Here is a 27,473-nt window from a genome sequence, read left to right as displayed (position 1 = left end):
TTCTCTTTTTCATGAACATAGAAGATTCCTTTGGATTAGTACCTGTATATCAGGAAGAGAGCATTTTTTAGAATTACAGAGCATGGAGTATCTCCGAAATAAATAAAATTGAATTTTTGATTGTAATGAAACAGTTTTTGTTTATGTGACCATGAAAAGGATGAGCAAAGAGGTACCATAAGACATTTGAGATGATTGGAATATATTTTATTTTTATCAGAGTAGACTTTTAGTATTTATCTACATATGTTTTATCCTCTCTTTTTTCCTTCTGTAAATATTTTCTATCTAAAAGAGGAGAGGAGAATAAATTATATAGCGCTATTGTGGCAACAGCTTCAGCATCTTAGAGATAAGAATAGCTTTTCTTCTGACTGGCTTAGTTATGGTTTTTTAAAAATTCTCACCTGAGAAGCTCTAGACTGCTTCTAAATCTTTGGAAAGTTGGAAGGATTTGTATAGAAAAGAAAATTCTCATGTTCATCAATGTTGTTCAGAGGAGAAATATTCAAATAAATGCCATGGAAAGAACAATCAAATAACTATTTGTATACAGTATTTGATCTAGTTTAAAATGTCATCACTTTTAAGATTTCAGTTATTTATATGCCACTAATTTAGTGAAAACTGCCATTTAAATGATTTTCTTATCACTTAGAATGTTCATATTAGACTTCATAGTTTTCTTCTGATGAAGACTTTTAAAATGTATGCTTACCAAGTTTCAGATGTTCATATAGTATTATTAACTATAACATTAACTATAGAACTATGTTAGCTACTGAATTCACATTTTTATGTTAGAATTTTTGCATTAGAATTTAGACTTTTTTGTACTCTGTACCAGTAGACGCATTGGTGATAGAGTGATATTGTTTGTTTTTAAGGGGAGTGCTTCACTGTTGGTTGTGTGATTTCAGTTTTTTTGTTTGTTACACATCTTGGATCAGTAATTTTCTGCAGCATAGGTTAAGCATAGGACAGAAAAAGAAGGGCTAAAACTTTCATCTGTATTACTAAAGTGCTCATAGGTATTTTGTAAGGTGGGTTTTATTAACTTTGTTTTTATGGATGACGGATGATAGTTTAAGTAACCTGCTGTAGGTAGCAGAGATGGATTTTCTTCCTTTTTTTAAACAGTTTTATTGAAGTTTGAAGTATGAATTTATATCCTATAAAATTTTTGATGAATTTATAGAATTGTGCAGACATTTTCACAATCTAGTTTTTTTAAAAAGAATATTTTGTTTATTTTTATTTATTTGGCTGGACTGGATCATAGTTATAGCATGTGGGATCTTTAGCTGCAGCGTATGGGGTCTAGTTATTTAACCAGGGATTAAACCTGGGCTCCCTGCATTGGGGACACTAGGGAAGTCCCTCACAATCTAGTTTTAACATTTTTATCACCCAAAAAAGAAACCTTGTGTTCATTTGAGGAAAATTTCTGCTTCTATTCTCAACCTCAGGTACCCATTTACCTTCTTTCTCTGTAGATTTGTATTTTTTGGAAATTTTAAATAAATGGAATCATACAATATGTAGTCCTTTGTGTTGGTCCTTTTTCACTTAGCATACTGTTCTTGAGATTCATCCACGTTGCATTGTGTATTAATGGTTCATTCATTTTTTATTGCCAAGTGGATATTCCATTGTATGAATATTCCATTTTGTTTAACCATTCACCAGTTGATGGACATTTGGGTCATCTTTATTTTTGGCTATTAGGAATAATGTTATAAACATTCTTGTACAAGTACAAGTCTTTATATGAATATGTTTTCATTTCTCTTGAATAGGTACTTGTGAATGGAATTTTGAGTCATATGATAAGTCTGTGTTTTTTGTAGTGATGGCACCATTTTATATTCTAGGGAACAAAGCATGAGGGTTCTGTTTCTCCATATTCTGGCCAATACCTGGTATTGTCAGTCTTTACATGACAGCTCTTCTAACAGATGTGTAGTGTAAGCTGACTGTGGTGTTAGTTTGCCATCTCCCCAGTGACTTATGAATTTGAGCTACTTTTCATATGATAGTCATTTGTGTATCTTCTTTTGTGAAATGTCTGTTCATATATTTTGCCCTAGTTTTAATTTGATAATTTATCTTTTTACTTAGTTATGAGAGATTTTTGTATTCTGGACATAAGTTTTTTATTGATATGCAAAGATTTCTTCCCATGGTATGTCTTATCTGTTTGTTTTCTTAATGGTGTTTATTGAAGAGCAAATGTTCTTGATGGATTCAGTTTCTTTCTTTCTTTTTTTCCTTGTATGGATTCCACTATTGATATCAAGAAATCTTTGCCTAATCTAGGGTTACATAGATTTTCTCTTCTTGAACATGGTCAGCAAACACAACCTGCAGACCATATCTAGCTTGTTATTTTTTTATTTTTTATTTTAGTAGGAATATCACTGTATTTATTCTCATTCAGGCAATTTTTCTGTAACTTCAACATTTTCCTCTCAAAACATAAGAACAAAAGAATCCCAAAGCTTAGAACTAGATCACTTGGTCCTTTCTCTTCTTATGTCCTCCAAGTTCAAAATGCTTGCACCTCTTAATGGCCAGCATCCTCTTGGATCTGCAGTTGGGCTCAACGCATTCAAGTCTCAGCACGACCTCCTTGGTGGTTTTAGCCTTCTTCCGGAAAATTGGCTTGGTTTGCCCACCGTAGCCACTCTGCTTCTGATCATAGCGCCTCTTTCCCTGGGCATACAGGGAATCTTTGCCCTTCTTACACTGGGTCACTTTGTGAGGCTGATGCTTTCCACACTTCTTACAGAAAGTCCTGCGGGTTTTAGGTACGTTGACCATCTTTGCAGTAGAGGTGTCTTCGCGGTGCAAACGAGAGACCCGACGTCCACGTTCCTGCCTCGCCGGAAAGGGTCTAGCTTGTTATTGTCATGTTTTATGGGAGCATAGACACACCCATTCATTTACCTATTGGCTGTGGCTGCTTTCTTTTTACAGTAGCAGTTGAGTAGTTGCTAAAGAGATTGTATAGCCCAGAAAACCTAAAGTATGGCCCATTTCAAAAGATGTTTGCTGAACCCTGTTCTCTGAGTGTTACACTTTTAGCTTATAATATAGTTGTGTCTATGATCCAATTTGTGTATGGTATGAGGTAAAAGTCTGACTTCACTTTTTGTTCTATGGATTATGCAATTATCCCAATACTATTTGTGAAAAGACTATCCTGTAAGTAATGAGTCATTTTCTTTTTGCTGCTTTCACGATTTTCTCTTTGTCTTTGGTTTTCATCAGTTCATTGTGCTGTATCTAGGTTGGCAATCTTGTTATACTTACCTACTTTGGGTTGTTGAGTGTTTTTGATCTCTAGATAAATGTTTCATGAAATTTTTCAGCCATTATTTTTTCTAACTTGTTTCCTGTAACTTTTGTGGGACTCTCACTGTGTGCATCCTCTTGTATTTGATGTTGTCTACACGTCTCCACTGCTCTATTCATTTTTCTTCAGTCTTTTATTCCCTCTGTTCTTCAGATTGGATAACTTATTTTGTCTTTAATTTTACTGATTCTTTATGTAATATTGATTCTCCTCTTCAGACCATATAGTGAATTTTTCATTTCAGTTATACTTTTCAACTCCAAAATTTCCCTTTGGTTCTTTTTAATGGTTTGCCTTTCTTTGTTGATATTTGCTGTAGTCATTGTATAATTAAAAGACGCTTACTCCTTGGAAGGAAAGTTATGACCAACCTAGATAGCATATTGAAAAGCAGAGACATTACTTTGCCAACAAAGGTACATCTAGTCAAGGCTATGGTTTTTCCTGTGGTCATGTATGGATGTGAGAGTTGGACTGTGAAGAAGGCTGAGAGCCGAAGAATTGATGCTTTTGAACTGTGGTGTTGGAGAAGACTCTTGGGAGTCCCTTGGACTGCAAGGAGATCCAACCAGTCCATTCTGAAGGAGATCAGCCCTGGGATTTCTTTGGAAGGAATGATGCTAAAGCTGAAACTCCAGTACTTTGGCCACCTCATGCGAAGAGTTGACTCATTGGAAAAGACTCTGATGCTGGGAGGGATTGGGGGCAGGAGGAGAAGGGGACGACAGAGGATGAGATGGCTGGATGGCATCACTGACTCGATGGATGTGATTCTGAGTGAACTCCGGGAGTTGGTGATGGATAGGGAGGCCTGGCGTGCTGCGATTCATGGGGTCGCAAAGAGTCGGACACGACTGAGCGACTGAACTGAACTGAACTGATACATTAAACTTTTTAAAGCATAGTTTCCTTTATTTCTTTGAACATATTTATAATAACTCTAGGGGCTTCCCAGGTGACGCTAGTGGTAAAGAATCTGCCTGCCAGTGTGGTAGATGGGGGTTCAGTTCCTGGGTCAGGAAGATCCCCTGGAGTTGGAAAAGATACCCCACTCCAGTATTCTTGCCTGGAAAATTCCATGGACAGAGAAGCCTGGCGGGCTACAGTCCATGGGGCTGCAAAGAGTCGGACACAACTGAGTGATTGAGCACATGATAACTTTTAAAATCTGTCTGCTGAATCTAATATCCGATTCCACTTGAATACAGCTTCTGCTAGCTCTCTCCTTGCTCCCAAGAATGGGTTACAGTTTCCTTGTTCTTTGGCTCAGAATTTTTTTTTCCCTCGAAACTGAACTTTTACATAGTACAGTATATTATAGCAACTTTATTGTAATTAATTTTTTTCTTCAGATGATAGTGGTGATGGTTTCATTCATTCATTTATTTCTGGCTGTGCTGGGTCTTCGTTGCTTTACTCGTTGCAGCAGATAGGGGCTGCTCTTTGTTGTGGCGCATGGGCTTCTCATTGCAGTGGTTTCTCTTGTGGAGCACAGGCTCTAGGGTGTGCAGGCTTCAACAGTTGCAGCTCCCAGGCTTCCAGGCACAGGCTCAGTAGTTGTGGCACACAAACTTAGTTGCTCTGAGGCATGTGAGATCTTCCTGGACCAGCTGTTGAACTGGTACCTCCTATACTGACAGGTGGGAGGTATAGGAGCTGAGCTACCAGGGAAGCCCTCATTTTTTTAAAAAAAGTACCTTTCATAGACTCTGTCTGCAGAATCTTTGTTCCAGTGTTTGGCTATTGATGCATCTCCTCAGCTTTTAAATCATTCTTACTTGTTTTTACCTCGACTGTCTAGAGTTCACCCTGGTGTCTGCACTGCTTAGTGCTAGCTACTGTTTGTTTGGAAGTTGTGTTTAAATACCGTGAGCCTATATAGCTTTCACTGTGTGCTGGTGGGTTGTGAGTGTTTTGGGGAGAACATTAGAAGTTTTCAGGTTTGCCTCCTTTACTTTCTCTTGGGTCTTCTCTGGTCTCCCAGTGCTTGTGTGCATCCCTTGTTTCCAGGCAGCCAGGGATGTGTAAGAGCTTATTGTCCCTCAGGTCTCCACGTGCCTTTGTGCTTGCTCTCATCCTCCCAGTTCCCTGGCATTTGGGTGGAGCTTCAGCCTTCTGGACCTCCCCTGCACACATGTGCTGCCTCCTGTTCAGCTGGCGCATCTTCTCACAACTTGTCAGTTTATCCTGTCCCTATATGGCTCTCTCCTTCCCAGGACCTCCCTGTTAGATTTCTAGGTAGTCCTCAGGTTTGTGGCTTGCCTCAAATGGTGTGGTCATTTCAGGCTACAAAAGTGGCAGGATTTTCTGTTTCCTGCTGGGTGTGCGTATTCTGCTCTCTGCCCCAAGCCAAAGTCAGCCCCCTTCAACAGCGAAGCTGCTGGTTTTTCATAGCCAGCCTCACCTTGCATTTACCATAATGTTGAAGGACAGAGGATTGAGGCAGTTCCTGGTAAGGCGCCAGGCTTGCACTGTTCTTCTCAAAAAGGTTATTTTATTTTTCAGGAATTAACTCTTCTCATTGTATTTTTTTGGCCTTTGCTTGATTTTCAGAGCACAAAATCGTTGTTTTGGGGACAGTTTTATTCAGTTTTATAATTGTTCTTTGAGGGCAAGATTTTATACTCCTTTGCTAGGGAAGACCAGCTTCACAACTTGGATTCTGGACTTTTAATAGGAATGTCACAGTTCAAAGCCAAATTCTCTCTTCTTTGATTTATGCCTTGTGGGGATACAGAACAGAAGTAACAATTATTTTTTAAAAAGTGAAATGGCAAAGAGGTAGATGGATGAATCTTAATTCAAAGGTTGGATTTCTCAGTAGTATGAGACTTTTACCCCTGTATAGATAGCTCAAACTGAGGTTAACTGAGTGGTTTGGTGGCTCTTACAGATTAGACTTGTGATGTTTCTGCAGAGTAAACCAACACGGACAAAGTACTTTTCTTACAGTATTCCTCACTTTGTAACAGTTTTATGAATTAGGCATTGTAATTATGATCATTTTGCAAATAAGATAAATTTTTAGGTTAGTAACTTACCTTTGTACTCAACATTTGTTTATATGTGATAGAGATAGTACTTGAACCCATTTCTTCTGACTTCTTGTTTTTTTATACTCTGCTTCCCTACTGTGTCATTTTAATGATCTTAGTGTTTTTATTTATGTAGGTAGTGCTTGAAGTTAGAACAACTCATAACAATCTTCTTGAATTTTTTGCAAGAGTACAAATTCTTTTCTTTCATATGATAATCACTCTTACCTTACTGAAAAGCCCCTATTCATTCACGCAGTTGTGAAGCACAGTGGTTAAGAATCATAGAAAGAGATATCCCATGGCAGCTTCCTCTGCCAGCTTCCTGTTTTTTTCTTACTCCATAGATGCAGATTCTGCCCAAGAAGCCCCTGCATTGCAGAGGGACTGGAGATCTGTATGATCTGTTTATTTCGCAATTGACAAGGGTAAGGGGGCCTTTTTGGGGGAGGCGCTTGGGTGCCCTGAATTTAGCTTTATGAAGCTGAGCTAACATTTATTTTGGTAATACTTAAACCTAGTTTTTTTTTTTTTACAGACCCTTCTATAAATTCTGTTTGTCCTACATCAATTAAGTGCCAGAGTACCATATTAAAAGCCGTTTATCATAAGATTTTTTTTTTTTAAGTCCTGTTCACAACAAGTCAGACAAGCATGAGTCATGTTTCTACAATGTCAAATCTGGGGTCATTTAGAATATAAATAATATTGGATATATGTAAATTAAATTTCACTACAATGAAAATTTTTAAAGGTCTGTTTCTATAGCCTGTCACGGTTATTCTTAATTTGCTTTGTTCCTTTTCCATAAATCTTTCAATCTGTAGAGTGAAAAAGGGACTTGTAAATATGCTATAGACATTGTGGATGGGCGTGGTATCTTTTTCTTGCTGCCAGAAATTAATACCTATATCCTTGAATTCTATGTCCATCCTAGATGCCAGTGAAATTTGAGTTGTATCTTCAGACTGTTCTGTATCTGTTTAATTAGTTTAGGTTTGAGGTGTAGCTGGTGAATCTTTTGGGAGCCAAGATAAGTTTTGTGGGTCTCACTTGGCAGGTTTATAGAGCTAGTGCCAGAAATGGTGGTGTTTACAATCAGAATTAAGTAAGGAAGAATTTAATGCTCTTTTAAACTGCAGAAGCATTGGGCAGAGATGATTGTAGCTTTTTTGGGTAGTTGAGAAGATTGATGATAGTGATTTGATGAGCTTACTTTTATATTTGATGATATTGTTAGTAGTAAAATAGCTGCTTTACCTAAAGAACTAGTGTACATTTCTGTAATTTACATAGATATTTTTAATATTCTGTACCTCTCATTTTTGAATGGTTTTCTTTAAATATTAATTTATAGATTTTAAGGATTAAACAACATTATGTATATTATCCATACCACTGTTAATAAATGTTCCACTTTTTAGTGCCAAGCATTGGAAACCTATTTTTTTATTTCTTAAATGACTTTTTTTTTTTTTTTCTTCTGTTTTCTTTAAGCCATAAGGATGAGTTTACCATTATTCCTGTATTGGTTGGAGCTCTGAGTGAGTCAAAAGAACAGGAATTCGGAAAACTCTTCAGTAAATACCTAGCGGAGCCTAGCAATCTCTTTGTGGTTTCTTCTGATTTCTGCCATTGGGGTAAGTTCTAGATTTTACCATTTCATGGTAGAAATTATGTACTTGTGGTTAAAGGTGTCTTTTCATTCTAAGCTCTGATCTTCAGTTATTTATCACTTTCCTTGGAAAGTTACACTTTTAGCAATAATATATAAAGGTGAATAAAAAACTCTTGGTCATTTAAAAAGGATGAGATTGTAATAGGGGATTATGGATACATTTCCAAAGGCGACTGGTATAATTGGATTCACACTGTGAGGGCATCCTTGCTTAGACACTTAGGTTAGTAGGAGTTAAGATCTTTTAACCCCATTTCTAGGTAGAGCTGTGTGATAAATTCTCTGAAGTGAGTTTTTTGGCAGATAAAACAAATGTTCTTTAGAACGAAGAAGAGCACTGTATGCTATGCCAGTCTTGCTCCACATTTTTTCTTGTAATTAGTCCTTTCTTCTTTCTCTTTTTGCCTTTGGTGCTTAATTTTTGCGCATAGTTGCCTCCAAAGATTATACCTCAAAGTACCCTCCAAAGATTGTAACATGTTAGCTATTAGCACTGTGGTCTTCACTGGTTCATAAGCATAAGAACTTCGAAGAGATTTTTGTTATTGTGAATTAAAAAAAATAAGGAAGCTTCACAATGAATAGATCATAAAGGAAGTGAGATGTTTATGGATGCCTCTTTTAGTTAAATTTTTTTCTTGAATTCTTTGGATACAGTTTGTTCTATTTATTCATTACTGTGATAGAATGTTTCTGAATCCTGTTCCTTTTAGGACACTCTTTGACTCATTGATTTAATGGTTTAAGGATGCCAATATCTGTTCATTCTTCAGTTGTTTCTTTGATTATGGTGAAAACATAAGGCTCAACACCATAAATTTTAAGCTACATAATGGCCAGAAAAACACCCTTAATGAGCTATAGGGAGCTCTGGCCTTTACATGTCTTGTCATTGATTGCCAGAGTTGATTCTACATTTATCAGGCCTGGATAGGCTGGTTTCTTCTTCTCTTACATCATGCTGCACTGTGTGTGGCCTTGAGATTTCAGTTCAAGAGAACCATTCTTCCTAATGGTACAGATAAATATTTTGTTATCACTGATTTCTCTGCTGGGGCTGATTATCCCCACAGGAGACATTTGGAAAAGCCTGGAGACAGTTTTGGCCCTCATAGCTGGAGTGGGAAGGAGGTGGGGATGCTATTGGCATCTAATGAGTAGAGTCCAGCAAAGCTGTTAGGAGCTGTTAGGTAAACATCCTATAACGTACAGGATTATCTTGCCCACATGTCGATAGTGCTGAGGTTGAAAGCCCTAGTTTAGGGTATGCAGGTAGCTCTGTGTGCTACCTCGCCTCTCAGGGTTCTTTAATAATTAATTCTATTTGCTAGTTGGTTTGCTACCTTTGGCAGAAGTTATTTTTTATGGATATAAGTGTATTACTTAGATCTGAAAGGGTTCTTTTCTTGGGGATTTTGAAGTTTAGTCATAAAACTAAGGAGTATCATTATTGGGGGGGAGAAGCTATTTTTCTTAGTATTATGAATGAAGCATGAATAAAGAATAAAGTATTATGAATAAAGAAATTTAAAGTTCCTAAAGCATGTGTCCCTTCCTCTTCACTTTTAAGGCTCTTTGAATTGTTTAAAATCACTTTGTGATCTAAATAATTCACTTCCCTGATATGATAGTATTCTTCAGGGCCTGGACTATCCCTCAATGTTGGTATAGTACAACCACAACATAAATCCACTTAAAAGACGAGATGTTTTAATGTTGCTTTTGTGTGAACTCATCCTTTTTACCTCATTGGTGATTATAAAGCAAATCCTAGTCCGCTACTGTATTTAAGTAGAATGTTGAGAGAGAAAAACAGATTTTGTTTTGTATCTATTTAAATCTTCAGAAAATTATTTAGGCCATTTAATCTACTGATTTCTTGAAAATTTTGGAATTTAAATTGGAGGATTGAATTTTCTGGTTATAATTACAAAAAAGAAGTCAAACTTTCCAAAGCCTGGTAAATGTTAGCTATTGGAATTGTCAAGAGACTAAAACATATTTATATTTACATTTAGTGGTTAAGTAATAGAACCTTTCCAAGTGTTTATTTTTTCAGTATAACTGTCGCTAATAATGCTCATTAAATGCTTACTTTGTACTTACGGAAAGCACTGTACTAATTCTTGTTAGGAAATTTGTTGGAGGTTTGGGGGTAAGTGGAAAGAGTTACATGGACACTATTCCAAAATTGGTAGACTCCTTTCTACAATGTAATAATGACTGCCATTCTTGTAAAGTAAGTTTTCATTTTCTCCTGTACATGCCTGTTGAAATAATATGAATCATTGGCTAGTTATGGATTGAACTGTGTTTACTTAAAGAAGATAAATTTCATATTTTTGAAATTCATGCTCTAGTGGCATTGGTCCTCTTTCCTATATGGATGAACAGTAATTTCCATCTCAAAAATCTAGCCTTTTCTCATGACTACAATACTTAGTTTCTTCTTGTTTTAATGATACTATGCGGATTGATTTTATCATGCCTAAGTAATGATAATGCTGAATTCAAAATCATTTCACAGGAAAGATGAATTTTCTGAAGTACTCAAGAGATCTTAAAAGTTTCATTGAGTTAGGCTCTTAATACACTTCACATTTCTGAATAGCTGTTTTTTTTTCTTTAAGAGAAGTCACTTGATTATGGTACAGTTGACCAATTGCTCAGATATATACAGTGGGATTTTTTTCTTGTTGCTGTTAAATAATATGTTAGAGTACTGGCAGTAACGACATCTTTATTTCTAGTGGTTGTTTCTCTTTGTATTCAGTCCGGGTTCTGTGAAAAATAAAATGAAAAACTTGATGATAGAGACAGTTGAGAGACCTATATGTGTGTAACTGGAAGAATTTTGCCTTGTCAACCTTATTTGTTAGCCAATGTCCATTGTAAAAATTAATTTTTTAAAGGGGTGGTTTGCTTTAAAGAGATTCATCTTTCTGATCCCACTTAGCTCTTGTTTAGACTTGAAGGAGATATTGGAGAAATAAAAAAATTGATTAAAATCCTCTGAATTTTTCTTTTTGGGTGAGACAAGCAAAGGGACAGTTTGGAACCTAGATTCTGTTGTGCCCTGTCTTTCTGTCCCCTCATTTGAATCTCCCTGCTTTTGGGGAGCCCCAAATGGTGTTTCTCTGATACCATTTGCGTATCAGGAAGAGTAACATAAGAGAAAGGACGCGTGCCGCTGGTAGTTGACTTCATCCCGGTTAAGTGATGTGTCCCCATGCACTGTGCACTTACAAATGCCACACCTTGCTGGATGGCTCCATTACAGAGAATTTTGTCTGTTGTCAGGACTTTTTAGTTTTTTTAGTTAGTAGAGTTTGTATTCTGTTTTCCTGAGTTTTATTTTTGCTCTTTCCCATATATTCTGTTAATATTTGCTTTTTCCTGATCATCCTGAACTTTATACTTTGAAATTTAGATTATTGACAGCTTTCATTAACATAACTTTCAGTTAACTTCTGAGAAGTTTCTAAATGAAACTGGATCTAACAGAAGTTGATTCTTTAAAGTGGATTCACACTTCTGTTTATTAGATAATTTTCCTTTTAAAGGATAGTTTTAATTTCAAATCAGTTTCAGTAAATTTATTTGGTAAAAGTTAATGATAAATTATTTTGTTAAAATATGAATAAGGTTTATACTACAGTCACTTCAGCAGGTTTGGATTTTTATCTGTAAACTTGCATTTGTATATTTACATAATTTTTAATAAATACATGCCACTTATTAAAAACTGGCATTTCTAGTTTAATATGTATTAGTATATGATTATTCATATTCTCCTCCCTTTCTGTTGTTAGTCTCTTGGGTATGATGGTATTACTATTTTCTAAATATTTAAATTGATTTAAGTTAGCTAATTCCTGAAATATATCTTATTCAAGATATCATATTTGTCTTCTCAAATATTGGTACATAGTGATTTCACATATTTAGGGTTTTGATCTTTTGCGAGTTTGAGAGAAAGCCAATAATTTTACATTGTAACTAAGACTTCAGAATGAAAGGACTATAGTATATTGCTTATAAAAATGAATACCTTATTTGATGCTACTTAGATAATATTTTCTTTATGAAACATTTTTTCTTTGGTAGTGATTTCAATTAAATGTCCCTAGTTTAGGTCCTTAGTGTAGAATGGTCTAATAGTCTTATCTCAAGGTGTTGTGAGGTTGAACTCAAATATTTAAACATATAAAGGGATTAAGTAAATGTATAATAGTACAGTTTTTCCTGGACATACATCAGGAAGTCTGTTTTGCTCACTGATCTTTTGGGGGCTTTATAGAACAACTTTCCAAGCTCAATATTTATTTCTGCAATCTAGCATATAGCTTAATGTTGAGATAGTTAATTTTTTTTTTACTTCCTGTTTTGAGGTATTTCAAAAGCAGTGTTGGTTCTTGTGCCATTCATTGTTGTGTTTGTCCTCATTAGTTGACTGTTGTGTGTTAAACAGACATCCCTGGAGCTTACTCTCCACACTCTGTGAATCCACTCATTAATCACCAGTCACCTTTGGAGATGGGAAAATTACTTACCTGTATTTCTTTTTCTCAGAAAGCGTGCTCTGGAATGGATTCACAAATGAGCTACCCTCCTTCCCTCAAAGAGTAAGGTTTCTGCTTTACAGGATTTTTTTCTTGGGTTATTTTTCCTCTCATCTTTTGAATTTGAAAAGAACTGAGGGAAGGCACCTGAAGAAACTACTGACATACTCACTAGGGGAGTTCCAAAGCTTGTGCTGCCCCTAGGGGCAGTGTCAATGGCTCTTAAAGCTAGAAAGCTCATACTTGGAGTTGAAACAGGGGCTCAAAGAATCCATTTTCCCAGTGTACCTTCTGAAAGGATAAGTTTCAGGTAAGTAATTTTCTCTTACTATGTGATATGCTTAATTCATACTTATATAAAAGTTCACACGTCCAGTTCTCCAGGCACATAGGCAACCGTATTTGTTCACTTTAGCTGCATAAGCTTTACTGAACGTTAGAAATACTGTGAAACAAAACTCATGAGGTACATGAAATCATAATATATTTTAAATGAGCAATATTTGAAGGTGCATCAATGAGCAGTGTATTGTATTAGTGTCGTTTCTTTTATTTCTTAGTAAATAAAATCTTGATAAACTTTATTTTTAATAATTGGAAGCAAAAAAATCTTTTGAATTCAAATTGCAAATGGTGTTTAAGTAAAGGTGTTATGTGTGTGTACTCATGTGCTTTCACATGTATATGCATACATACGTATGTACGTATTAATGCATTTAGGCTAGGACAATGGCAACTATTTACGTTAAATTTGATGCTTTCTCTAAGCGTGTTGACCAGAATGAATTACTGAAGTAATTTTGAAATGTTTGTAAAATTAAATTATCATGAGACAGTTTGAGCTGTTACAAGTAAGATACTTTTTTCAATGTAGTAGCTATAGAAGTGTGAATTTAGCTTCTTAACAGAAATTCTTTAGTGCTTATCAAATATTTCTATTCAGTTCTTCAGCTACTAATTTCGAGATGGCTACTAAAACATAGCAAAAAGTAGATAACAAAATATTAAAACATTTGCTTATTTATTTTCTTTGTATTTTGTCATTCTTACTAAATCACATGTTGATTTAGTATTTTAACTTATTTTAAACATTCTGTGCACTTCTGTCTACAGAAGCAGTTTTTAAGTGAATGTTACATTGAAAATGGTCCATATGAATAAGATAGCATTTTAAAATATAGTTACACTTTTGATGTATGATTAAGGCAGGTTTAACCAACTTCAGCAATTTGAAACAGCAGCTCTAAAATTGAAAATAAGTAGAAAAGACTTTTGAATAGCAAATGTCACAAAGTACACACATTTTTCTCTGCACTTGAGAGTGGCCATCTTGAGATAAGACAATTATGTCCCAGTAACAGGGATTATTGGCAACTAAAACTAACAGTTATTGTCAGAAGTAAGAAAAAGAGAATGTATTAGTATAAACTTGAAGCAGCTCAGGTTCAAAGAGTGGAGCAGGATACGTCATTCCACTTCTGCTGCATCTGGACACAGTCTTGCGACTGCCCAGTACACGTCCAGTTCTCCAGGCACATAGGCTAATTACAGTGACAGTGAGTTAGAATTTTCTTGTCCAGGATTGTTTATTTGATTGTTTATTCATTTCACAGACGATGTGAGGCAGCTTTATCTAAAGAACTTTGCAATAAAAGTCGAAATTTAGTACCAGTGAATTGAATCACTAAGTTATTACGATAGACTTTAGATTTGTCTTTGAACCTTCTGAGACCAGCCTGGCAAATAGGAAAAATAGGGTAAATTATGTAATGCATGTTAGATAGGAGTAAGTACATATAGTCTTTAAAGAAAAACAAAGCTGTACCTAACTCTAAGTTTTGAAGGAAATGTCTGATGAATTGTTTAATATAGAGATATTGAGTGATAGAGTTGTCACTGTTTAAGAATTTTTTTAGTTCAAGGACTGTAACAGATCTGATAGTTATAGCAACATACAGTAATTTCCAGTGTTTACCAGAAAAGGTTGTTAATATTCAAAATGCAGGTAATTGTCTCAGAAACTATTGTTTGATTCTAGGATATCATGAATTGTAAGATGCAATATTGATTTAATAGTGGTGCTCGGTGGGGGAGTGGGGGGAAATAAGAATTGCCACATTGAGTAGTTATACGTGTCAATGTATGTGAAAAGTTAATATGTGAAAGCTAAGGAAATACGGTATATTGTAGAAAGGTGACTATCAGAGATGATCAGCATCAACAAGTTAATGAAATGTTAAAAATTGTGAAGTATGGTTTCTCTCAAAAAGGACATCCAAAGGGTTTTATAATTTTACATAGCTCGTGATCTGTAAGATGATATTTTTTAGTGAGATAAATAGAAAACTTAAAAATCATAATTATCCAGTCAAAGAAACCCATCTTCTCAGATGCGAGGATAATAATTGGCTATGTGAACTTTGCTGTAAAATTTCAGCACAAAGACGCATCGTATGTGTGTACACGATTAGTGTACTCTAATGCCTTCAGAATTGTACTTTGATGCATCTTTGAAAATAAGGAATATAAAAATATTGAGTTCTTGAAAATAAAGGCATTGCTGAAAAACAAGTTTTGATATATCTGAAATACAACACAATCAGTTGAATAATAATCTGTAATTAATTATGAATATGTTTAACTTTTGGCTTTTATATGAACATAGTAGGAAGCAAAATTCACTTCCTGAGCCTTTTGTTTCTCCCTTTTTAAACTTCTTCCATTTGCCCTCTCTGTTCTTTGGAGAATAACTAAACATTGACTGTTCTGTGCTTGTACCCTTACGGAGACTTCATTGTCAGAGTAGAACTTACTTGTTAAATTTATACTTTTGTGTATCCTACTTAAAGGCACTTGTATTAATCGTTTTCTAACATTTGCAACAGTGACATAAATTTTAAAAATTTAGATCATAAAAATTATACAAGCCACATATATCTCTGACTTACATTTTTTTTTTTTCTGTAGTAGAGATTAAATCTTTGCATTTGTACAACAAAAGCCAAGCTTTCGTTGGTTTGTTATATTGAGATAGTTTCCTTAAGCCAAATCTTCTTGAATCATGTTCTTTGGGTTTACTTTCCATTATAGACCGATATAATATGTTTTAACAATGCTTCTAACTTTTAAACTGTTTCTCCTTAGTCTTTTGTATTGCTTGTGACTTTAAGGTTTTACAGTTTGAAATAGTTTTTAACCTTGTAAAACACTGATGATATATCATTTCTTTATTACCTTCCCAAATATGCCTTTTATTTTTACATACAAGGGCTCTTGGGAATCATTCTCTCAGAGGCTTAAGCTGTGCTTTGCCTTCCGTGAGAACTGAAATTATTTGGTAAGCGCTTGCTTTCTTTTTAGCTTCTAATTTTTCCCTATTTTATTTTGTACATGATATTTGTTTCAAGGTCAAAGGTTCCGTTACAGTTACTATGATGAATCCCAGGGGGAGATTTATAGATCCATTGAACATCTAGATAAAATGGTAAGTCCTTCAGGTGTGGGATTTTACTGCTCTAAGATTTTTTTCTTTAATTTCAGATTAGTGACTCAAGACTTATTATGTTAAGGTATACAATGGGCTGATAATTCTTTCCCTATCTTTAAATGTGCAAAATATATATTGTAATCATGTGATATTGATTATAAAATAATCCCTGTTCTATTAGTAGAGATTTCCTTCATCTTAATTTTATTTGATTAATTAATTATGCTTTGAATAATTAGATACAAATTTTAGATACTATTTGGGGAATGTCTTGGTTTTAGGGACAATAGGATACTAATGCCACTACTTACTGTTAAGCAGAGACAATCATAGGAAATTCTAAGTTTATTTTATTACTTAATTCTATTTTTTGGCCATTTGGGTTTTCCTAAATGGAATTTGGATTTGTTTTAAATTAGAATTTTAAAACATTATTGTATTCTTTACTAGCCCAGGAATTCAGTAGATATTGATCCTGCAGTCAAAACTGCAGATATTGTCAAAATCTACAGTCAAAATATCCTGCGGATATTGAGTCAAAACCTCAAGTTTTCCTTGAAGTAGGGTGGTTAGAGTACTTGCTTTAATATTTAGTATTTAATATTTTAGATAATATTTAATGTTTTAGAGACATGCAGATCATTTTGGTATCGACTCATAATGGAATATTAAATCTAGCAAATATATCACTAATTTTCTCTGATCTTCAACAGATTGTTTCAGTTTTATAGTCCTCAATTTGTCATCTCTAAGATGAGAGACTTGGAGAGACTTAGTCTCTAAATTATCTTTAAACTCTTATCAACCTTTAACTCTGTAACCTGTAATCTGTTAAAATCAACTTGGCCAATTTGTGATAAGCTTTATGGGTATGTTTTAATATAAGAATATTTAGTCAAAGTAGAAATACATTTTAGTAAAGATTTTGGATCTGAAGCTATAAGTAGATTATATTGAGTAGTATTATTTTATTAAAAGCCAAATGGAATAAATGCAGTTACTCAGGAGATTTTATCATATTTAAATTTATCATGTTACTTTAAATCCGATTATGGCCTAATACTTTTGCCTTTGAAATTTTGTTTGAATTTTGATTCACTGACTTTTTTTTTTTGCCTTATTATATTGTCATGTTCGTCAATTAATTCTTTTCTGGCTACTATTCTAATCTTGCTATTCTGAGGTTTAGTTCTCAGTTGCCTCAGAAAACTTTTCTGGTTCTATGTCATTATTTTCTTCATAAAGCAAATGGTTATTGAGTGTTTACTGTATTCTAATACTGTATGAAGTATTGAAGATACTGAGAAGAGAAAGCATGATCTCTGATTTAATCGACCTTACAGTCTCATCATCCAGTAGACTTAGAAAAGAAGCCATTACAATATAGAGATGTAAGATGTTTAGGAGGCATTTTGGACACACCGGTCTCCATACCGTTCCCCAGTGATGCCATATATGTGCCCTAGCTTAGAGCTTGTGCCCTTTGCACTGGACTGTCTCACTTACTTTATGACTGCTCGGTTTCCACCCTTCCAGTGAGGCCTACTGGCACATCTTACACTCTGCCCTTTCAGCATCCACCGTCCACCTTACTTTTCCTCTAAGAAACTAAATATTTCACTTATTTTTTATGTAAGGATATATGTTTTCTTTACAAATGTATCCAAAGTGCTTAGACTAGCTGTTGAAACGTAGGTAGGGGCCCAGCAAATATTTTTCAAATGATTGAGTTGGTGAATATAATCTTTCTGTGTACATAATTAGATTAAACAAATACCCTAATTGTAATCTGAGAAAGAAATAAAAGGAAAAGTAATTTATAGTCAATTAATATATATTTGATAATGTTACATGCCCAGGTACCAGCTGTATTCGAGGAGACAGTGGAGTAGTTAGATACTTACAGAGTATCATTAATTCAACAGCTACACACAAACATCTATTTAAAGATGTTTATATTTGTGACTTACATTACCAAGTTACATGGGTGAGTGAATAATTCACCAATTCTAAAATGGTGAATAATTCATAGGAAAACTGTAAATTAAACAAAGTATAGTTTTCCCTCACTTTATATGATAGTTTGTTTCTGGGAAATCTATATTAAAATCATACAAAACATCTTTGTGTTTGTATGTAAAATGGTGTTAAGACTGTAGATAATTATAAGCAGGTTTTTCTCATATATGGACATGAAAGTGAAGTTGCTCAGTCGTCTTTGTGACCCCATGGACTGTAGCCTACCAGGCTCCTCCCTCCATGGGATTCTCCAGGCTGTGAAAGTGTTAAGGGATAAGAACAGTTCCTTGTGTGTGGGACTGTCCTGTATTGCAGGACAGTCAGCATCCCTGGTTGCCACCCACTAAATCCCCCAGTAGTATCTTCTAGTTATTGGCACAACCCAGAAATATGCCCTGGGTTGGGAAGATATCCTAAAATAAGAAATGGCAACCCACCCCAGTATTCTTGCCTGGAGAATTCCATGGACAGAGGAGCCTGGCGGGCTATAGGATTGTGAAGAGTTGGACATGATGGAGCATTTGAGCATCTAGAAATATGCCCACAATTTTCCACTAAGCCCCTGTGGTGAACAGTTATTTTAAGACCTTTCTATGATGTGCTCAATCATGTCTGACTCTTTGCAACCCTATGGACTGTAGCCTTCTAGGTTTCTCTGTCCATGATATTTTTCCAGGCAAGAATACTGGAGTGGGTTGCCATTTCCTCCTCAAGGGGATCTTCCCTTCCAGGGAAGATCTTCCCAACCCAGGGATCGAACCTGCATTGGCGGACGGATTCCTTACTACTGAGCGATCCGGGAATCCACCATTCTAAGACCTTTTGTTGTTCAGTTACTCAGTGTAAAACCTTACCCTGTTCTATTTTTATTCTTAGCACTTATTACTGTGTGACTTAATATTTGTTGATTTGTTGGTGAAAACCTCCTCTATTAGATTGTAAGCTTCATGAGATCAAGATCTTTATTTTGTATTGGGCTTTTTGTGGTACTCGGTATGTATATCTGTCAAATCAATGGCTGAGGGGATGAGAGAGAGTGAGCAATTAGGCTAGAGAATCTAGAACAGTCTGTTTAAAGGATATCAAATAGGAAAGTGATAGAAGAAGATTGTATGTGAATAGATCATATAGCTGTACTGCAGCAAATGGGTTGGACAGAGGCCGGAGGAGAAATGAATAGACTAGTTTGATAATCCAAGTGAGACATGGTAATTTGGTTGGGTTGATGATGGGGAAGAGAGGGACAGAGTGGATGTGTCCAGTATATTTTAGAGACAGACTGATGATAAAACTTGGAGGAGAAGGAAGTGTCAAGGGTAATTCCTTCCAGAAAATACAGCAAATTAGTGAATACAACACAAAAGAGGCAGACTCACAGATATAGGGAACAAACCAGTGGTTACCAGTGGGAGGAGGTGAGGGGCAACATAGGTCGGGGAGTGGGAGGTATAAACTGTAGGGTGTAAGATAGGCTTATAAGGATGTATTGTACAACGTGGGGGATAGAGTTAGTATTTTGTAATAATTGTATATGGAATGTAATTTATAAAAAAATCTTTTAAAAATTAAAAAAAAAGATGTTTCTTAATTATCTGGCTTATGCTGCTGGTTATGTCTTCGTTCTCTGCGCTTAGGTCATAATCACAAGATGATAAGACTAGTTTTTTTACAAGGGAGGGTGATCATAAATTCAAATATTAGGGATATGTTTTATTTGCTCTTACAAATAGCAAGGCATCCAAGTGGAGATATCAGGCAAGTAGGCATTTGGATTTTCTTTTCACCAATTATTTTTGAGTACATTTAAATTTAAAGTTCTAGGCACTGCTGAAAATAAGGCAACAAATAAGCTCACTTGATCTCACAGAAATTTTATTCTATCTGGAGGAGACACACACACACATATATATATATATATTTTTAAAGAGGGCAATGGCACCCCACTCCAGTACTCTTGCCTGGAAAATCCCATGGACAGAGGAGCCTGGTGGGCTGCAGTCCACGGGGTCGCAAAGAGTTGGACACCTGAGCGACTTCACTTTCACTTTTCACTTTCCTGCATTGGAGAAGGAAATGGCAACCCACTCCAGTGTTCTTGCCTGGAGAATCCCAGGGACAGGGGAGCCTGGTGGGCTGCCGTCTGTGGGGTCGCACAGAGTCGGACACAACTGAAGCGACTTAGCAGCAGCAGCAGCAAGGATATAGTATATGTTAGTTTCCAAAAGTGATGTGTGCTATGCAGAAAATATTAACAGGGTTTTGAAAAAGCGTATAATTCTAGGCTGCTTTAGATTGAATGCTTGGAAAAAGACTTCCTGAGGAAGAACATTAAATTGAGGTATAAATGATAAGAAGGAACAAACTCAGTAGATAAGAGGGAAGAAAACATTCTAGACAAAACTGTCTTATGATGGGAAGAGGCTAGTGTGTTAGAAGAAAGGGAAAAAGATCAGGGTTATAGGAGTATAGGAGATAGGGATAAGAATGATACAGCTCAGGTAAGAGAGGTGGGCCGGGAATCAGATAATGTAGGGGTTTAACTTCCAGGATAGAAAATTTATGTGAATACAATGGGAAGTGAAATGATGGAATAATAAAATAATTATTTTAAAGGTTGCTTTGTTGGTTGTATAGAGAATGGATTCTACAAAAGGATCAGGAGTAGTAACAGTGGGCATTGGCAGGAGTTGTGGGGAGAGATGCTAGTAATTTGAACCAGGGTGGTATTAGTGAAGATGGAAAGAAGTTCATAGATTTGAGTTCTTGTATTCCACAGGGCTTTGCTAATGGATTAACTGTATTGGTTTGGAGCTCAGAGAAGAGATCTGGAGTAAGTTTGGGAGTTCTCAACATGTAGTTGTTAATCAAAGCCAAGGCAGAGATGGGATTGTCTACTGTAGTAATTCCCAACCCCATCTTTACAACTGAAATCACTTGTGGAACTTTCTCAAAATAGACTTGCCCATACCTGCCCCTGGGGATCCCCTTTTAATAATATGGAGAGAGTCCAAACAACTGTATTCCAAAACCAGCTTTGAAGGTGAGTTGGAGCTAGCCTATTATGGACCCTGATCTGTTGAAAAAGAACAGAATTTCCTATTCATTTTCTTACCCTTTGTTTTCTGCTCAGCTACGTAATTTGTGGACTTTAATCAGAGAACATTTAATTTTGCAAATGTAAGAATTCATCAATCAGTGAGTTGATGCTTTTAGCACAAGGGAAATGTTTCCCCAAAACATTGGTTTACCTGGTGCTCTGAAGTTACTGAACATAATAGCATCATTTGGAATTTTTTAGAATAGAGGACATATTTAAGTAATATTATTGTTCTATGTGTATATTGTATATTACAAACATCTATACTTAACATTTCTTTTAGCCTGCCTTCTAACTTTGTTGATTTTTAGGTTATATTAAAAGGACTAGCTTTGTTTGTCTTTCTTGATGTGTATGATCAGTTGGATAACTAGACCCTGGTTTCTTACTTTGAGGAAGAGCAAGAAGAGTCACATTTACCCATAGGTTGATTCTTGTAACTTCTGAAATTTTTTGCCTCTTCTGCTCACTTCTTAGGCTTTGAAACTTTTACAAATTTTGGTTCAGCAGAACCAATAAGCTTTAGGTTGAATTCCAAATCTACCATACTTTACATATGCAAAATTATTGGAAGTTAGCTTTAAAATTTTTATTTAAATAGCCTGGAATATAATTTTGGAATAAATATTGAATATTTGCTTCATTTTAATATGCTTGAATTTAATAGTTGATATAACATTTGACTTGAACTTGATTTTTGTGGTCCATTTATTGAAACACTTATGTAATATATGTCTATATAATTTTCTTTTCTTTTTTTTTTTTATTGTATTAGTTTTGCCAAATATCGAAATGAATCTGCCACAAGTATACCTGTGTTCCCCATCCTGAACCCTCCTCCCTCCTCCCTCCGCATACCCTCCCTCTGGGTTGTCCCAGTGCACCAGCCCCAAGCATCCAGTATCGTGCATCAAACCTGGACTGGCGACTCGTTTCATACATGTTATTATATATGTTTCAATGCCATTCTCCCAAATCTCCCCACCCTCTCCCTCTCCCACAGAGTCCATAAGTAATATATGTCTATATAATTTTCAAAGGGCTCTTAAGTGTTTTGTTTTTTTTTTTATTAGCATGCTGTTAATTCAAGTTATAAATCCATTCTGGGAGTTAGAATAAATGGATTAAAATAACAAGAATGGTTAGCTGTATACATATACTCATGTATATATGATTTTATATATGTAAGTATATCTATACACTCAATATTATGCCAGCTCTTATGCAGTGTGTTTTCTTAATTGATTATGTGACCAAATGGTGAATATCCTACTGTATATTCCTTTTTATGAATATCATTTTATGTTGTAAAGTTTCTTTCATTTAAGAATTAATATCATAATTTCTATATATCAATCTTTTCAGAGGAGAATATAGTAGGATACTTCTATACAAGTATTGCAAAAATGTTAGCAATTCTGAATTGTAATTATACCTTTGGAAAGTTTGATAGAGTGAAAAGATTATTTTAAGTATAAAATTATAAAATTTTAGATTTTATTTTGAAACTTATGTTAAGTTTTGGTGCCTTTTTTGTTATCAGAAGAGTCTTTTTAAACATAGTTAATAAAATGTTAGAAAATAAAGTTTTTAGGCTCCAAAATCAAAAGAAAAATTGCTGATTTTTTGACGGGAGGAATTTTATGTCTAGCATTTGGATATCTTGAAAATTAATTATGTGAAGAAAACACATAAGGAAAGAAAAATATATAGGAAAACAAGCTGAATCTTTGAAATGTTGTAGTTTGGAGGAAAAAAGTAACTAGTTGTAAGAGATGTAGATTCTGAAAGCCTTACAATATTACTGACTACTGGCCATGTTTTTTGGTAATTAGTATGTTGCAATTTCAGTTTGTATAGTGACCAAAGTAGAGCACATTTTAAGATATTGATTTCTGTGAACCTTTTAGATAACATACTTGAAACAGCAGCCACATTTATACATATTTTATATATAGTTGATTGTAGGTTATTTTTCTGTACTGCTTTTGATGTAAACCAGTGTTTGCTTATGGCTAGTGGCATTTATGATTTGGCAGAGAGAATCTGAAAATGTCATTGTAGTCATCTTTTTAACTTCTTTTCCTTCCAGATTTATAATAGTCACTTTATTTACTTTGAACTTTAGCTGCTTCTCTTCCTGTTAATCTTTTGAAAGTGAAATCGTTCATATTTGTCTCCTCACACTTCTTTCTCTTGAACTTAGCCCGGTCGTTTCTTTAGTAGTTGCTACTAGTTTCATAGTATCTTCCTTAAGGTAGCTGTTTATTAGTACATTTGTTCTTAGCACTGCTATGTTTAGAGTGGTTTTTTCCCCATAAAATTTCTTTCATTATAAGATTTTATCTTGGTACCTCTTAAAGAAACTAGAATATTTCCTTTTCCTACCTCATCTTCCTAAATGTGTACCCATCTCTCCAACATAAATGTGTATCCTTATTTTAAAAAAGAAGGCCACAGTCTTAATGATATGATAATATAATTTTAGTTGTGTGTTAATAATTGAAAGATATGGTTCAGTTCTTATTTCTCAAAGACTTCTAAAAATGTTTTGCTACTCTTTTTGGTGTTTGTTTCTTTAGAGGGAGATTATTTCTAGGTAATAGTATTTAAAATTAAGTGAAATTTACGTAATATATTATATATAGGTAGACTTTTAAAACGGAGAAGGTGATAGCACCCCACTCCAGTACTCTTGCCTGGAAAGTCCCATGGACGGAGGAGCCTGGTAGGCTGCAGTCCATGGGGTCGCTAGCGTCGGACACGACTGAGCGACTTCACTTTCACTTTTCACTTTCATGCATTGGAGAAGGAGATGGCAACCCACTCCAGTGTTCTTGCCTGGAGAATCCCAGGGACCGGGAAGCCTGATGGGCTGCTGTCTACGGGGTCGCACAGAGTCGGACACGACTGAAGCGACTTAGCAGCAGCAGCAGCAGCAGACTTTTAAAAAGGGAAAATCTTTGTTATCTTATTAGAGTTCTGAATTTGCAGCTCTGCTAGGTGAACCGCCTGTTCAGTTTAGGATGACCAGGTAGGATTTGACATTACAAACTTTCACTTATTACTTGGAGAGTCAGCACAATGATAGATTCCCTTTGCTCTTCTTCCCTTCAAGGTAGGAAGTTAGCTTTCAGTCTGAGGATTTCTTGTCAAAGCTGCTAAATTCCTCAGAAACCCATATGGTCATTGTGATGGATAGGCAGTTGGATATAATGTCTTGTTGTATTTTAGAGCTGAATGGGTAGTGACCCACTTCATTGCTTCCTATTAGATTAAATTCATTAAGTTCTTAATCACATTAGATTAAGTTCAAATTCTCAATATACCAGGCCCTACCAAGCTTTCTATCACCTGGACATTAGATTTACTGATCATCTCTTCCAGTATTTTAAGAAATAGAAGAGTTCTTTAGGCATATTTGGGAAGCACTTTTATTTTTCATCTTTTTGGAATTTGGGCAGTAGCATCAAACTGGCATTTTTTTATCTTCTTTGAATTTTGGTCATAGTAGTTTCAGAATTGTTAGAATCAAAACATAAATATATATAAAAGCTTATTTGTCACTGTTCCATGTTAATTAATGGGTGTTCCATTTTGCAGTTTTACTAATCGTTTTTATTGTTTTTGCATACTTTATGAATTTTCTAGTTGGTGAGGTTCACTCATGAGAAATGCCTCAATTTTTCTCTCTATCCCTTATTTGTAAAAAGGCATACCTCTTAACTGTTGTATTTGTCAGAGAATTGAGTATAATAAAATTGATTCTTGCCCTGGTAGGTACATAACGCACTTCAGGGAATTAAAATTTTAAATTTAATCTCTTAACTTCCATTACCTCAATTTTTTGCTTTCTGTATTGTAATTTAACTATTGTATCTTCATTTTGAACACTTTATTTAGTAGTGTCTTCTTTACATTTATAATTTTATATTTTCTGTGTGAAGTTTCTTGGCCACTTACTTTGAATTCTTTGTCTTCTACAAATGTGATCATTAGTTTTCTCTTTGAATTATTCATGTTAATATATATAAATGTAATACATTTATTCACAGTGTGCTTTTGCGATTTTAATATTAAGGTACATATTGTACCTTTAATGTTACATAATGTATTACAAAGTGGAATTTGATTTAGGGTAAGCTGTCCTAGACTTCATCCAGGAGCTTTGAAAATTCTTTTATAAGATGTATAGCATTTGTAGCTATGTGCGAGTATTAAAGGTTTATTGATATTTCTCTTGCTATTCTGTATGAAGTAGAGTAAGTAAATGAGAAGGAGCCTAGGATTAGAAATTTAGAGACAAGTTTTTAACCTTTTTAATGTATAGTTTCTTCATCTTTAGGGAGTTAGACCTTGATTATTCATATTTATGGAAGAGATTTATAACTCCATCTCTGTATTATTATTTGCTGTAGAAACATATTGAGTGATTTTCTATGTACCAACATCATAATACTAATCATTTATCTTAGGTTTAACTTTTAAATTAGTTCATATGCCACCTAGTTGACAGGAGAAAACCAACTTAGCATTAAACACTGGTTTTGGATAAATTTGAGAGTGGCTAATTGATGTGCAAGAAGTTGGAAGTTGACCACACACATAGGCTTATCTTTCAGATATATTTGTAGAAAAATATGATAATGTTTATGAAAAACTTGGATATTCTGAAGAAAGATTCTTTATAAAATTAAATTTTGATTTAAATGTTGCCACTGCAGTATTTGTACTATGTCACTTGCTAACTGCTGTCATTTTCCAGATGAGTGTTCATTTGATTACTGTAGACGCTTTTACATTGTGCTTGTTAAAATATGTTGAAATACAATTAAAAAACACACAAATTATGTTTTTTAAAAAAAGACACAATTATGTCACTTGATTCATTAGTTAAACCACAATTTACATTTCTCTCAGAGGATATTAATCCACTTCATTGAACATAAGTATAAAGTATTTTATCTGGGTAAGAAAATAAGGTGACGTAGTTAGTGAATGGATGAGTTTAGAATCATTGGTTTATTTGCTTGATTCAGATGAGTTAAAGTTGCTCTATATCGATGTATTATGAACACATTTGAAGGCATTTGCAGAATACAGAATTAATTGTGTAATTGTGTAATCTCTGATTGGACATTTGTCCAAATCAGAGATCGTTTCTATAGTAGTCTAAAAAATTTTGACTCTCAGTTAAAATTTTGAAAACAAAACATTCTAGTTTAAAAGAGAGAGAACTTTTATTTTTTCAGCTTGTTTGTAAAGACTTATTTTGCTTAAGCTTATATCAGTCTGTTATGAGCTTTAAATTGATTAAAAATATATTAACTATTTTCTTAGTTTGTGGTGTCATTTATCACATACCTAAATAATTACTGATAATTAAAATGCCTTACACACTGTTGATATTTAAGTATATGTAATGGAAGTAGTAAAATTATAATCAGCTCTTGATTATGTCAGTGGTATGAGTAATATAATGGACATGAGAAAAATAACCATATATCAAATCTAATTTTAGATTTTGTATGAAAATGTTCATAATAGGTTTACTTGTATAAATCGTGTGTGTACACACACACATATGAAAAATGTAAAATCCTGAAATGTTTGAGGATTTGTGAGCTGAGTGACAACTGGGGAACGTGGTGTAGAAACATCCTAGGAGGTTAGAGAAAACTAAACTGGGGATTAAATGTTTTTGTTAATAAAATGTGTGTATTGTTGAGAGTTGACTATAATGAGATTACCTTGGATGAATGAGTGAAGTATCAACTTCACTAAGTAATGTGTTTTCTTTATTGGAAAATTATGATCATTAGCTTTAAGTAGCTGTTTTAAAATGTAATTAAATTTAATTAGGAAATAATAAGTTGTCCTATTTTCTTTTTCTTTCATTCTTTTTTTTTTTTTTTTAGGGTATGAGTATTATAGAACAATTAGATCCTGTATCTTTTAGCAATTACTTGAAGAAATACCATAATACTATATGTGGAAGACATCCCATTGGGGTGTTATTAAATGTGAGTATCCTTAGGAAGCCTTGTTTTGTTTTTTTTTTTTAAAGAAAACATTTAATCTTATTATGTTTTGGAATATCTTAATTGATACCATCTGTGACAGCTTATTAGCTTTAGTTTTAGGTATGTGTAGTAAATTTTCTTTCTAGTACCTTTAAGATAATTTAAATTTTATTGTTTTGGTAATTTAAGGTTATTTATCACTGTATGACTGGCC

General features: G+C 34.5%; 2 protein-coding genes across 2 annotated transcripts in view; one reads left to right on the top strand and one right to left on the bottom strand.

The window, feature by feature from the left end:
• The window catches only part of MEMO1 (mediator of cell motility 1), a gene marked incomplete at its 3' end in the record, with an annotated part of 108,635 nt that extends 81,375 nt beyond the window's left edge, over positions 1-27,260 (top strand). Inside the window, 3 exon segments of the mRNA NM_001076395.1 lie at positions 7,891-8,033; positions 16,041-16,117; positions 27,155-27,260. Coding sequence (NP_001069863.1) covers positions 7,891-8,033; positions 16,041-16,117; positions 27,155-27,260 — 326 coding nt within the window.
• Positions 2,393-2,879, bottom strand: LOC101906221 (large ribosomal subunit protein eL42-like). The gene has a single exon (XM_010809886.4). The coding sequence runs from the start codon at positions 2,821-2,823 to the stop codon at positions 2,509-2,511; it is 315 nt and encodes a 104-aa protein (XP_010808188.1). The 5' UTR covers positions 2,824-2,879; the 3' UTR covers positions 2,393-2,508.
• Positions 27,261-27,473: the final 213 nt, after the last annotated feature.

This window comes from Bos taurus, chromosome 11 (assembly GCF_002263795.3).
Source record: "Bos taurus isolate L1 Dominette 01449 registration number 42190680 breed Hereford chromosome 11, ARS-UCD2.0, whole genome shotgun sequence".
Lineage (NCBI taxonomy): Eukaryota > Metazoa > Chordata > Mammalia > Artiodactyla > Bovidae > Bos > Bos taurus.
This window is presented reverse-complemented; position numbering and strand designations above follow the sequence as displayed.

Excerpts from the sequence above, each read along its gene's own strand:
- LOC101906221 (XM_010809886.4), bottom strand. The coding sequence starts at position 2,823 with ATGGTCAACGTACCTAAAACCCGCAGGACTTTCTGTAAGAAGTGTGGA.